The 13,579-nt window shown below is 43.4% G+C and overlaps 1 protein-coding gene across 2 annotated transcripts in view; it reads right to left on the reverse strand.

Annotated features, from left to right (window-relative positions):
* The window catches only part of kansl1l (KAT8 regulatory NSL complex subunit 1-like), a 104,877-nt gene extending 98,757 nt beyond the window's left edge, over positions 1–6,120 (reverse strand). Inside the window, exons 1-2 of one of the 2 annotated variants that reach the window (XM_067988148.1) lie at positions 5,936–6,120; positions 266–1,498 (exon numbers count right to left, since the gene is read on the reverse strand). In XM_067988148.1, coding sequence (XP_067844249.1) covers positions 266–1,498; positions 5,936–6,105 — 1,403 coding nt within the window. In that variant the 5' untranslated portion in view covers positions 6,106–6,120. Of the gene's footprint in view, positions 1–265; positions 1,499–5,632; positions 5,779–5,935 lie in introns of those variants that run through there. The other variant, XM_067988149.1, reaches the window with a different exon arrangement.
* Between the last annotated feature and the right edge of the window lie 7,459 nt (positions 6,121–13,579).

Here is a 13,579-nt window from a genome sequence, read left to right on the forward strand (position 1 = left end):
TTTTTATACAAAAGTCTTTATTGATGTTTCTGTGCTCACTAAACTATTTCCCATTCTACCTATACTTAATCTCATGAAAGTCTTTCTGCCACGTCAAAGTGACCTGATTTACAGGAGCTCCCACTGGTGTGCAGCCTGTCAATTTGTGGAAGAAAAATTATAAAAAGGCTCCAGCAGGGTACATGCTCTGATGTGAGTTGCAGCTAATCCACTTGGCTGGAATTAAGGACTGAAAAGACAATACAATGTCAACAATTCTACTTACATTGGCGTATTCCTCTTCAATGAAATCTCTTCACTATCCAAATCCTCATCTGTGCTACTATCCGTTTCATCGGAATCCACACCGTCTTCTACGTGCGATAGCAGTGCTTTTGAAAAAGACGTACACTCGTAGAGTTCAGAGTTGATGGGATTTGGAATGAATCCAGTCTGCACACTGTCACCTTGCCTTAATCCAGCAAAAAAGGAAGGCTTGGGTTTTGAACTGTCAAATGTGTTTGGTGCCTTCTGCCTTTGCTGGTATGATTCTATCAACTCTTGCATTTTGTACTTAACATGGTGCTCAACATGCTTTGCCTGTATTATCTGCAAACGTTTTCGAAGTCTGCTGGCCTTTTTAGCTAGCTCTTGCTGTCTGCCAAGGCACTCAAGCAGCTGAGTATTCATTTCAGTTTCCCTTGCACTTGTGGAATTACCAAGTCGTTTTTCTTGTTTTCTCTGGTGGGCCGATTGCCTGGCACTACTCAATAAATTTCCGATCTGAATGGCATCCACTGCTGGTACAGTACCCCAAATGTTGTTTGCTTTGGTTGGTTTCAACTCTGCCTTTTGATTTGAAGTTATGCCATCAGGAGCGTTGAGGTTCACTGAAACTGAATCACAGGCCAAATTCATCTCACTAGCAGCGGTTAATACGCCCTTACACTTCAAAGGACTGTTTTTCTGGCAGCTTAAGCCTTTCATACCATTTTTATTACTACTTAGCTTTGCTTCAGGTATAACATACTTTTTGCTAGCATTAGAAGCAGATGCTTGCTTAGTTCTATCACAAGATAAATTATTTTTGGTAAGAATGACTGGAGAGTTTTTGCTAAACAATTTCTTCCTACTAGTAAGGTTATAGTTTAAAGACAACATGTCCAATAGAGAATTAGTACTGGTTAACAAGGCTGCTTTATTCGGGATTGAGGAGTGTACTATCGCCGATCCATAAGGTACGTGTTTCAAATCAGTTGCATCACTGTCGAGCCCATGTGCTGCACATGGATAAGCAAGTTGAGACCAAGCAGATTGTGTGTCACAATCCCCATTTAACTTCTGCTCTGCAGTGGTGTCATTCTTGTACATAAATGTGTCAGGCTCAATGGAACTGGAAGGTAAGGAGGATGACGACAGCTGGAATCCATGTCCCTCTGTGACTGTTTTGGTGAGAGCAGGAGGCATTGTAGCCATGCAGCGTTTCCCCACCAATCCCAGTGCAATAAAAACGTTGCTCCTACGGAAGAGAATGAACAAAAACTCAATGGCACAGTAAAATATCTGAACCCCTCTGTTGATATAAACCAAAGATATATTTAGACTTTAACAAGTTGCTTCCAGAACTGTTCTCCTGTTTATACCTCTAATCCCTCAACACAAACATCTCAAGGTATGCAGTCAAAGTTAACGGCAAAACACCATTCTGTGACTAACTTAGATGCAATTTCTTCAGTTTAAAATGCCTGTCTATATATTGCATCTGCTTGCTATGTAAACTTTATTCACATCTTTTGCAGATTATCATTGGTTCCGAAGTGTCACAAAGATGGCTCTATTAAAAAAAACATTTATAGAATGATTGAATTTACCATGCTAATGGGTGGAGATAACTTATATGAGCACTAAGGATAATTTTCTTGCCCAGAAAATCATAATTAACTTCAAATGCAGTTAGAAATCATTTTCAACCCTTTAAGCAGAAGTATGCTCCAAGGATCTTAAATACACCCTCATTACCACACTTTATGTTTTAAACCAACTTATTAGGGGTGAGGGACTTCAGTTATGTGATGAGACTAGAGAAGCTGGGATTGTTCTCCTTAGAGCAGAGAAGGTAACGGGGAGATTTAATAGAAGTGTTCAAAGTCATGAGAGGTTTTGATAGTTTCTCCTTATTTACTCTGTTTCCAGGGGCAGAAGGATCATAAACCAGAGGACACGGAGGTAATTGGTAAAAGAACCAGAGGTAAGATGAGAATTTTCTTTACGCAGCAAGTTATGATGTGGAACGCACTGCCTGAAAGGGCGGAGGAAGCAGATTCAACAGCAACTTTCAAGTGGAAATTGGATAAAGACTTGAAGGGGAGAAAACTGCAGGGCTATAGGGAAAGTGCAGGGGAGTGGGACTAATTGGATAGCTCTTTCAAAGGCACAGGCACGATGGACCGAATGGCCTCCTTCTGTGCTGTAAGATTCTATGATTAGAGCCAGCCCAAGGACAGGCACTTTGTGCTGAAACATTACGATGGCCAGACAGAATTCTACTTTGCAGTGTAGAAAACTAAACAATGCTTGTCCCCCATCAATTTCAAGTCATTTTTTTTTATTCGTTCACGGGATGTGGGCGTCGCTGGCAAGGCCGGCATTTATTGCCCATCCCTAATTGCCCTTGAGAAGGTGGTGGTGAGCCGCCTTCTTGAACCGCTGCAGTCCGTGTGGTGACGGTTCTCCCACAGTGCTGTTAGGAAGGGAGTTCCAGGATTTTGACCCAGCGACAATGAAGGAACGGCGATATATTTCCAAGTCGGGATGGTGTGTGACTTGGAGGGGAACGTGCAGGTGGTGTTGTTCCCATGCGCCTGCTGCCCTTGTCCATCTAGGTGGTAGAGGTCGCGGGTTTGGGAGGTGCTGTCGAAGAAGCCTTGGCGAGTTGCTGCAGTGCATCCTGTGGATGGTGCACACTGCAGCCACAGTGCGCCGGTGGTGAAGGGAGTGAATGTTTAGGGTGGTGGATGGGGTGCTAATCAAGCGGGCTGCTTTATCTTGGATGGTGTCGAGCTTCTTGAGTGTTGTTGGAGCTGCACTCATCCAGGCAAGTGGAGAGTATTCCATCACACTCCTGACTTGTGCCTTGTAGATGGTGGAAAGGCTTTGGGGAGTCAGGAGGCGAGTCACTCGCCGCAGAAAACCCAGCCTCTGACCTGCTCTCGTAGCCACAGTATTTATATGGCTGGTCCAGTTAAGTTTCTGGTCAATGGTGACCCCCAGGATGTTGATGGTGGGGGATTCGGCGATGGTAATGTCGTTGAATGTCAAGGGGAGGTGGTTAGACTCTCTCTTGTTGGAGATGGTCATTGCCTGGCACTTATCTGGCGCGAATGTTACTTGCCACTTATGAGCCCAAGCCTGGATGTTGTCCAGGTCTTGCTGCATGCGGGCTCGGACTGCTTCATTATCTGAGGGGTTGCGAATGGAACTGAACACTGTGCAGTCATCAGCGAACATCCCCATTTCTGACCTTATGATGGAGGGAAGGTCATTGATGAAGCAGCTGAAGATGGTTGGGCCTAGGACACTGCCCTGAGGAACTCCTGCAGCAATGCCCTGGGGCTGAGATGCTTGGCCTCCAACAACCACTACCATCTTCCTTTGTGCTAGGTATGACTCCAGCCACTGGAGAGTTTTCCCCCTGATTCCCATTGACTTCAATTTTACTCGGGCTCCTTGGTGCCACACTCGGTCAAATGCTGCCTTGATGTCAAGGGCAGTCACTCTCACCTCACCTCTGGAATTCAGCTCTTTTGTCCATGTTTGGACCAAGGCTGTAATGAGGTCTGGAGCCGAGTGGTCCTGGCGGAACCCAAACTGAGCATCGGTGAGCAGGTTATTGGTGAGTCAGTGCTGCTTGATAGCACTGTCGACGACACCTTCCATCACTTTGCTGATGATTGAGAGTAGACTGATGGGGCGGTAATTGGCCGGATTGGATTTGACTGGAACCCATCTATGAGCCTGGAAGGCACCCATCTGAAACTGGGGAAGGAAAGAAATATTACCGGCTGAGCATCACTCCGTGCTCAAAAAGCTGGGAAGTTTCTGCGGATAGGCAGCTCTGGATTGCCTCACAGATCAGACTAAAGGACTGGCTATGGAACTGTTCTGGGATATAGGCAGCTACTCCCGTCGTCAAAGTGACCTGGGAATGAAGGCAACCCAAAATAATAGAACTCTATTGGACAGCAAATTCAATCATATTCAAAGAAAAGTAATAGATCTATTTAATCTTGCATATTATTTTCAGATAGAGCTAGCAGCATATCAAGCACTTTGAACAGAAAGCACGTTATTTTTGATTATTACATTTTAACTTCACGATTAAATATTTCACTTTTTTTCCTATGCCTCTAGCATCCCACCATCCATTCTGGAGATGGGACCCACAACTTGAAACAGTGGCTTCCAATTCCCTGGCTGATTATTCACTGAAATCAAAGCTTAGGACATTGTAATGTGACCTGGTGATGTCATGGAAGCAACCAGATCAAATCAATGACTTAAGACAAGTTATATAATTCCAAGCACAGTGGCATTCCTGGCACCTACAAGGGCCATCATTGGGAATTTGGGTGGACTACACAGCCCCATCCACTGGCAAACTAATACTATTTCCCAAGATTGACATAATAGGTGTGTCAATCATTACAGCAAAGTCAAGATGATGCAGGGAGACAAACTGGTCATATGAATTCTCCAAATCAAATTTATTAAAATAGTACCCTCAACAGTTAATAATTACATTTAGAACAAATGTGACATCAAGTTTTGGCCTTTATGCAATTTGTACTAAATATTTATATAACAAACCTCAGGACTTCTGACTGAGAATACATATTTTCAAAATTGTAAAACCAATAGTGTTGACTCCATGTTTCTGTGGAATAATTTATCACATTTTAATTAGATTTTTCTCCTGATTTATAATAATTTCATACTATCAAACTAATTGGACCAAATCTTATCAAAAGGCATCTTTCAAAGATTCATTTGATTACAGTAATCAAAGATGACAAAAGATTATTTTAAATCTATTTTCCCCCAACTATGTTCCAAATACAAATTCAGCAACTTCCACTTTTAATGTAGAAAATATTCCACACGTATAATTTATAGTACTAGTCAATGAGACAATTCTACACTGCAAATACTAAAGTAGGCAAACTGGGAGCCGCTGAGTAGAGATTTACTGCACTAAACCCTCAATTGTTTTTGTGTTTATATTCTATATTCCATAGAATCATAGCATGTTACAGCACAGGAGGCGGCCATTCGGCCCATCGTGCCTGGGCTGGCTCTTTGAAAGAGCTATCCAATTGGTGCCTTTCCCCACAGTCCTGTAAAATTTCCCTTTTCCAAGAGTTACTACTGAATCTGCTTCCACCGCCCCTTCAGGCAGCGCATTCACGGCCAATTTTCTCCTCTCCGCTGCTTGCTGGGGGTACAGTCCCACTGGTGCCTGGCGTGAGCGCCCAACTAACTCACAGTCAGCCTGGACTAAGGGGCGGGGGCGGGGGGGCATCGCAGCTCCAGTCCCTGGCTCAGTGACACAGGGCACAAGAGGGAGGGTCGCCCGATGGCTCAGCCACCTACTCACCGATGAGCGCTGACCGATCCCTGCCGACGGAGGCTGGGCGGGAGAGTGAATAAACCTTCCCACGTGAGCCTGCCGAGCCAGGCCCCGCCCTCGGGGCTCTCTTCACCGCCTCGCGGGGAGGCGCGGGGGGGGGAACGGACGTGTCTCGCCCTCGGGCTCTTCACCACATAAACACTCCGAGACCTCAGTCTCCCCACAAAAAAAAAACCCCGACTTTTCACATTAAAAGAAAAGTTCCGGCTACAGAACGAAAATATCCGCGACTTTTCCACACTTTATATATATTTAAAAAATTAAACACACTTCGATGTTTCCGTGACTGGAGAAATGGCGCCTGTTGTTTTGCGAGAAGCTTCGCTGTCTGCCTCCCTCACTGAGTGACGGATCAGCGACCGACTGCCTCCCGCTCGCTCCCACTCTGACTGTTGTTGTTGTTGTCGTCGTCGTCGTCCTCGCTTCCCCTCTGTCATCATCACAGCGGGGGCGGGACAAACGGGTCACCCAGCAACGCACTTCTGATTGACGTTCCGCGCTAGCCAACCGCGCACTCCCCGCCCCCCCCCCCCGTCACTTTCACGAACTGCCCAATCGTCACGGCGCGGCTGGGAAGGGGGGGGGGGGGGGCGGAACGGAACGTCAAACCTGCCAATCACCGCCGACTCCCGCCCTCTGCCCACGCCCACAGGAGCAGCGTATGTGTAATCAGCCCCGCCCCTCCAGCTGTGATTGACAGGCCGTCACTCACCTGTTCAGCACTGAACTCTCTTTCAAAAGTGGTGCAAGGATCTCATTTCGATTTAATGAAATATGGGTTGAAACTCCCACATTGTGGATTTGTTCTGGGTTTTTCAGACGAAGTTGGGCTTCCCCAGCATCTGTTCAGGTAAAACTGGCAAACGCTGTTGGAAATGTGAATAAATCGATTCCAAAACTAGACATTTTCTACCACCTGACACACAGCATACGCTAAATGCAAACTATTTAAATAAAATGTTAACCATTAGAAATAAATGTATACATTTTTTAAAAAAACTAACAAAATATGACAATTTACAATTGCAATTAAATCCTACTTTAATTTTAGGATACAAAAATCAGCAGTAATTCTATTTAATACTTTCGTTTTAATTTTCATTGTGCTTGCGAAATATGTATTTTCCCATCAATTTAAAACATACAAAGATTCTGAACAGCGCCAATTCCTTCATTAGAATTGTTTTTTTTGGCATGAGAACTTTGTTACATTTTTAGTGCGTGAAACAGCAGCGCACCTGCTTGTATCTAGTTTTATTACAACATAAAAAAATAAATCCTACAACCTAATTACAATGAAAAATCCGACGGAGAGCCATTAAGTTTTAAAAGAGTTAGTGCATAAACACTCCATTTACAATCACATTGGCTCCGTGTTGAGATTGATCGGTCTTAGATTCAGGTATACAAGGTACATTGTAAATTGTGGAGCTTTGGCACCATTAAAACTCACTCTAATAAATGGATCACTTTCTCCAAAAAATCAAACCCGTTTTAAACTATTTTTCCACTGAAAAGGAATGTGAATTTCAGTAGAAACTAAACAAATCCTTTAAAAAAAACTAATTTGTGCTAAATATTATCGAAGTTTATGTCTCATTAAGAAAAAAGTTAAAAAACTATCAGGGACAAATCATTAATGAGCACTGGCAAACGTAAGAGTTTTACTTTACTCATTTAATTTCTCCTCTTGGCTGTTCTGAGGCGTCCCTGGGCAGTGAAATGTGGCTCAATTGATAACTAACGGATTTCTGTGGATTCCGTTAAAGAATAGGACATAAAACCTAATCGTTCTTTAAAATCCGTTCAAATTATTCGTTCCACCGCCTGGTTCTGATCAGATCTCAGCAGCAGATCAAAACTTAAATGAACCGGAAAATAAACGGATCCAAATCAACAGGAATATTTTTTCAGCCAGCAAATGTTTCGCCACATTGTGTGATGGTGACCTTCCTACACACACATAATGGCACCCCGCCCTCTTCAACAAGAGGACTGGATCCCGCTTTATCTAATGAGTCCAAGTGTCAGGGAATGAAAATCATGAAACACACAAGGGGGAAAGGTAAGAGGTGCAAATCATCCATTAGTGGCTGGAAACTGGGATTATTAATGCACAACCCCCCTCGACATCACCCACTCCCTCACCCGGGTGGCCCTGGAGAGGGATCACATGCATGCTTGAGGCCTTCTTCAACCAGCGGGCACCTCAGGTGTTAACTGTCATTGAACATGAGAACGAGATTTTTATTTTGTTCTATTTTGCACATCATTCAGTTTAATTAAGTGATCTACAAGAGTGTTTTTTAGTGGTGCCCTCCTCAGAGTCAATGGGAATCAGGGGGAAAACTCCCCAGTGGCTGGAGTCATACCTAACCCAAAGGAAGATGGTAGTGGTTGTTGGAAGCCAATCATCTCAGCCCCAGGACATTGCTGCAGGAGTTCCTCAAGGCAGTGTCCTAGGCCCAACCATCTTCAGCTGCTTCATCAATGACCTTCCCTCCATCATAAGGTCAGAAATGGGGATGTTCGCTAATGATTGCACAGTGTTCAGTTCCATTCGCAACCCCTCAAATAATGAAGCAGTCCGAGCCCGCATGCAGCAAGACCTGGACAACATCCAGGCTTGGGCTCATAAGTGGCAAGTAACATTCGCGCCAGATAAGTGCCAGGCAATGACCATCTCCAATAAGAGAGAGTCTAACCATCTCCCCTTGACATTCAACGGCATTACCATCGCCGAATCCCCCACCATCAACATCCTGGGGGTCACCATTGACCAGAAACTTAACTGGACCAGCCATATAAATACTGTGGCTACAAGAGCAGGTCAGAGGCTGGATATTCTGTGGCGAGTGACTCACCTCCTGACTCCTCAAAGCCTTTCCACCATCTACAAGGCACAAGTCAGGAGTGTGATGGAATACTCTCCACTTGCTTGGATGAGTGCAGCTCCAACAACACTCAAGAAGCTCGACACCATCCAAGATAAAGCCCGCTTGATTAGCACCCCATCCACCACCCTAAACATTCACTCCCTTCACCGGCGCACTGTGGCTGCAGTGTGTACCATCCACAGGATGTACTGCAGCAACTTGCCAAGGCTTCTTCGACAGCACCTCCCAAACCCGCAACCTCTACCACCTAGAAGGACAAGAGCAGCAGGCACATGGGAACAACACCACCTGTACGTTCCCCTCCAAGTCACACACCATCCCGACTTGGAAATATATCGCCGTTCCTTCATCATCGCTGGGTCAAAATCCTGGAACTCCCTTCCTAACAGCACTGTGGGAGAACTGCAGCGGTTCAAGAAGGCGGCTCACCACCATCTTCTCAAGGGCAATTAGGGATGGGCAATAAATGCTGGCCTCGCCAGCGACGCCCACATCCCTGAACGAATAAAAAAAAGATTGAGGGGGCACGTGTAATACTATTTTCTGTACTGGCGACACTGGGTTACCCAGTGTCACCCTTTTTGGTCCAATTAAAATATTCCCATCTGTTCAAATCACAGGTAGCTTTTAGCCCTACACTCCACACCTCTTTGCCATGCTATCTCCCAATCTGCAAAAAGCCTCTTCTAAACTTATCTCTTTGGTCCTGCCATTCATCACCTCCGTTAACTTTCTCTTTACCTCCTGCCCTGCATCACCTTCCCCCCTGGACCATCCCAAGTTACATGATGTGAAAGATGCTACATGAAAGTTAGTGGTTGTTATAAGTGAGATTGTTTTCATTGTTCCTTCAGCAACAATTACTGATACTGTTGTTTCTATTACCAATCTGCTAATAAAAAAACTTTGATTTAGTTGAAGCAGAGTCCAATTCACTAACTTGAAGCCTGTGCAGATGTGGCTGTAGCTTCTGTCAGATGCTGACTGACGTGCAGTGTATTTCCAGGATTTGCAGTCTTTTCTTTCAATTTACTGTAAAATTAGCACTTTCTAGTGTTATACAGCTCAAAATGTTCTCTCCAGATACAATTCAAGGCTGGAAAGAATCTAAAATTGTATCGCTGGCCATTTTCACAGTTTGGGACAATGTTTGAAGATTTCGCCCACCATTACACTTCACTGAAATCTGCCCAGGACTCGAGCACAAAATCTAGGCCAACACTCCACTGCTACTATCAATGAGATGTTACAATGAGGTCCGATCTGCCTGTTCCTGGTTCAAGTGGATGTTAAATGGCACCGTTCAAAGAAAAGCAGGGAGTTCTCCCGATACATTGTCACCATTCCTCCCTCAAACACCACCACCAAAAAACAGATTCACTGGACATTGGTCCAGTTACTGTTTGTGGAATCTTGCTTAGTTGTCATGTCTGCCCACGCAACAACAGTCTCTACACTTCAAAGTAATTCATTTATGTGAAGCACTTTGGAACATTTGAGACATGATATGGTGCAATATAAATGCATTTTTTAAAAACCGATAACACAATCAATTCAAGCTACAAATATTAAGCTTTTAAAAAGCAACCTATAAATATTAACATATGTATAATTACAATAACACTCAATGTCATAGGTACTTACGACTAGCCTTTTGTGATAGTAAATTCTATATTCCTACTGTCGGAGTGACTTCACACACTGCAATGTTTTTATTATGTACCTGAGAAAAACAGTGCGTCAAACCACAAGACTGTGAAATTCAATATGTAAATTCCACAATGTTAAATTACCAAATGATCAGACAGCAATAATAAATATCCTCCATGTTTGTAAAGAACATCTTAAATCAAAGTAATGGCTACGATTTATTGCAAAACTTACAAGGTTCTGATATTTGTATTGAGGCTGGAAATATTATAGCACATAATTTTATAAACATTTTCAATTCTTTTCATCTTGGAGGCTGCGATGTGGTGCAATATAACTGGGTACAACAGCCCAGCAATATAGTAATGAGGGAAGGGACAAATGTCTCAAGACCATAGCAGCCTCCAAGATGAAAAGAATTGAAAGTGTTTATAAAATTATGTGCTATAATATTCAAAACAGAAAAACTTATTTCATTTAGGTTGTGACAACCAGATTTAGATTCTTCAAATAGAACAATTTTTACTTCCACTCCCAACACTCCCAAATTTAATCCACTTTTGTTACTGGGCAGTAGTCTGAATGTGTTGCACAGACTGAATAACGTGTGTTATTTGGGATCACATTCCCAATGCAGTTACCCGATGTGAAATCTGAAAATTATGCATTCCTGTGTAAACGTTCCGCTTCTCAGAAAAACAAGGAAGTGGAAGTGTCAGTGGGTCTTTAATCTGAAGAGATGGTGAGGCAGGAATGGAATATCAGGGAGGGGTGGGAAAGCAGCTGTGTCGTAAAAGGGAAAGGAAAGAAATGCTGGGTACAACAGCCCAGCAATATAGTGATGAGGGAAGGGACAAATGTCTTGAGACCAGAAAGGGGGAGCCACTAAACTTTTATTTTAAAGATTAATACTAAAGGCTTTAACGCTAAAGAGATGAAGTAAGCCAGCCAAGCTAACTCCTGTAGAAAGGTTCCAAGACAAGGGCTATCCTCTGGTAGGAAAGATGGTCCTGCTGAAGAGAGTAGCAACTATAAAGCAAACAGTGAAAGCGAGGCATCCCAATGGCACAGTATATTGGTGTACAAGGACACTGAGTAAAAAGATGCGGATCACAACCACGATTTCTCATGTGGTTTGCTCCTGGTGTTGGCCAAGTGCCAAAAAGATAATGGAATTTAAGAGCTATTTTGATCCTCTAGTTGCTCAGTCAAATTAAGGCAAAGACTCAAGTCAGTCGAGTGGAGCCCCTTGGAACATATCCATTAATTCTTCAGTCAGTTTCAGATCATAAATTAGGAACAACCTAAACTGATATAATCTTTTCAAGTAAGAAATACAATAAATAACCATTGTAACTGCCCTGTGTGTTTTCAGCCTGCTTGTCTAGATGCAGGTTATAATAGATTGGTTTGATAAATTTTGCTTCTTACACAAATTTTAATTTGGAGAAATCAAGATCATTTGTTCGCTCATGGCTGTAGCGATAGTTCTGGCTGCTGATGGCTCTATTTGATCCAGCGAGGTCGCATGAGTTCAAATTACACTGTGTTCAGAACCAACACCATTTTTAACCGTAGTGGGTTATTTTTGTGATATACCCTGGAGTAATTTAGCCAATCAGCAATAACCATGATACATTACAATTTAAAAAAATTCATTCTTGGTATGTGTACGTCGCTGGCAAGGCCGGCATTTATTGCCTATCCCTATTTAGGAACATATGAAATAGGAGCAGGAGTTCGCCATGTGGCCCCCACGAGCCTGCTCTGCCATTCAATCAGATCATGGCTGATCTTCGACCATGATCATGACTTTCCCGCCCAATCCCCAAATCCCTTGATTCCCCTGGAGTCCAAAAATCTATCTATCGCAGCTTTGAATGTACTCAACGACTGAGCATCCACAGCCCTCTGGGGTAGAGAATTCCAAAGATTCACAACCCTCTGAGTGAAGAAATTTCTCCTCATCTCAGTCTTGAATGGCCGACCCCTTATCCTGCGACTATGCCCTCTAGTTCTAGACTCTCCAGCCAGAGGAAACAACCTTTCAGCATCTACCACGTCAAGCCGCCTCAGAATCTTATACGTTTCAAAGAAATTAGTCGTCCTGAAGGTGGTGGTGGGTGGTCTTAGCTGTTTGATACAAATTAGGTTTTTTTAAAAATTCGTTCATGGGATGTGGGTGTTGCTGGCGAGGCCGGCCTTTATTGCCCATCCCTAATTGCCCTTGAGAAGGTGGTGGTGAGCCGCCTTCTTGAACCGCTGCAGTCCGTGTGGTGAAGGTTCTCCCACAGTGCTGTTAGGTAGGGAGTTCCAGGATTTTGACCCAGCGATGATGAAGTGATTTGCTGGGCTACTTCGAGGGCTGTTAAGAGTCAACCACGTCAATGTGGAACTGGAGTCACGTGTGGGACAGACCAGATAAGGACATAAGTTTTTTTCCCTAAAGGACATTAGTGAGCCGGATGGGTTTTTAATACAATCCAATCACTTCATGGTCACTTTTATTGATAGCAGCTTTTTATTTCCATTTTTTAAAAAATTGAATTTAAATTCCTAAACTGCTGGTGGGATTTGAACTTGCGTTCTCTGAATTATTAGCCCAGGCCTCTGGATGACATATCTAGTAACATAGCCACTGCACTACAGTATCCTATTTAACATTAGTAGATATAGTTTATGTAATTACTTTACCACATATGTTGGTTTCTCATTTTCTTTTGTTTTCCTTTCGCTGGGAATTCATGCCAAGTCGGTCTGAGTTTTTAAAAAACACACACAATCGTCTGTGGGTCTGTCACCTCAGTACAGAAACAGCCAGTGACATTTGTCTGTGTTGAAGTTTGTTATTCTGTGACAGCTGAGCTCTACAGAATCCAGAAGTTTGTAGTTCATACCATGAAGGTTTTCATAAGCATCATGTCTGCCTCCATCTCACCAGGAATTATTACCTTTAAAAAAACCCTTGCACACAAGTCCTATCATCATCAAAAGCCAGTCTACATGCTTCTTTTTGCCTCACCAATTTTCTTCATTTGCTGGTTCCAGGGGCACTAGTTATCCTCCAGTCACTTGCCCAAGAGGCTGAGTATTTAAGTATGAGTGAGTATTGACAGGTTCTCAGACCACAGGGTCATCACAGACAAGTCTGATCCTGTCCTCCTCCAACATCGAACACACGCATTTCCGGCAGGGAGTCACTGCATAGCAAAAAGCAACAGGAAGTCTGGCTGATTTTTCCCTCGACAACCAAGGGCACTAAGGCCAACTGTAATGTTATTAACTTCCCACCAGCTAATTCAGTGCAGATTGTGGGCCTAAAAACTTTAAAAGCGTTTTATTTTATAACACAAACATCACTTAAACT

Source organism: Heptranchias perlo, chromosome 7 (assembly GCF_035084215.1).
Source record: "Heptranchias perlo isolate sHepPer1 chromosome 7, sHepPer1.hap1, whole genome shotgun sequence".
Taxonomy (NCBI): domain Eukaryota; kingdom Metazoa; phylum Chordata; class Chondrichthyes; order Hexanchiformes; family Hexanchidae; genus Heptranchias; species Heptranchias perlo.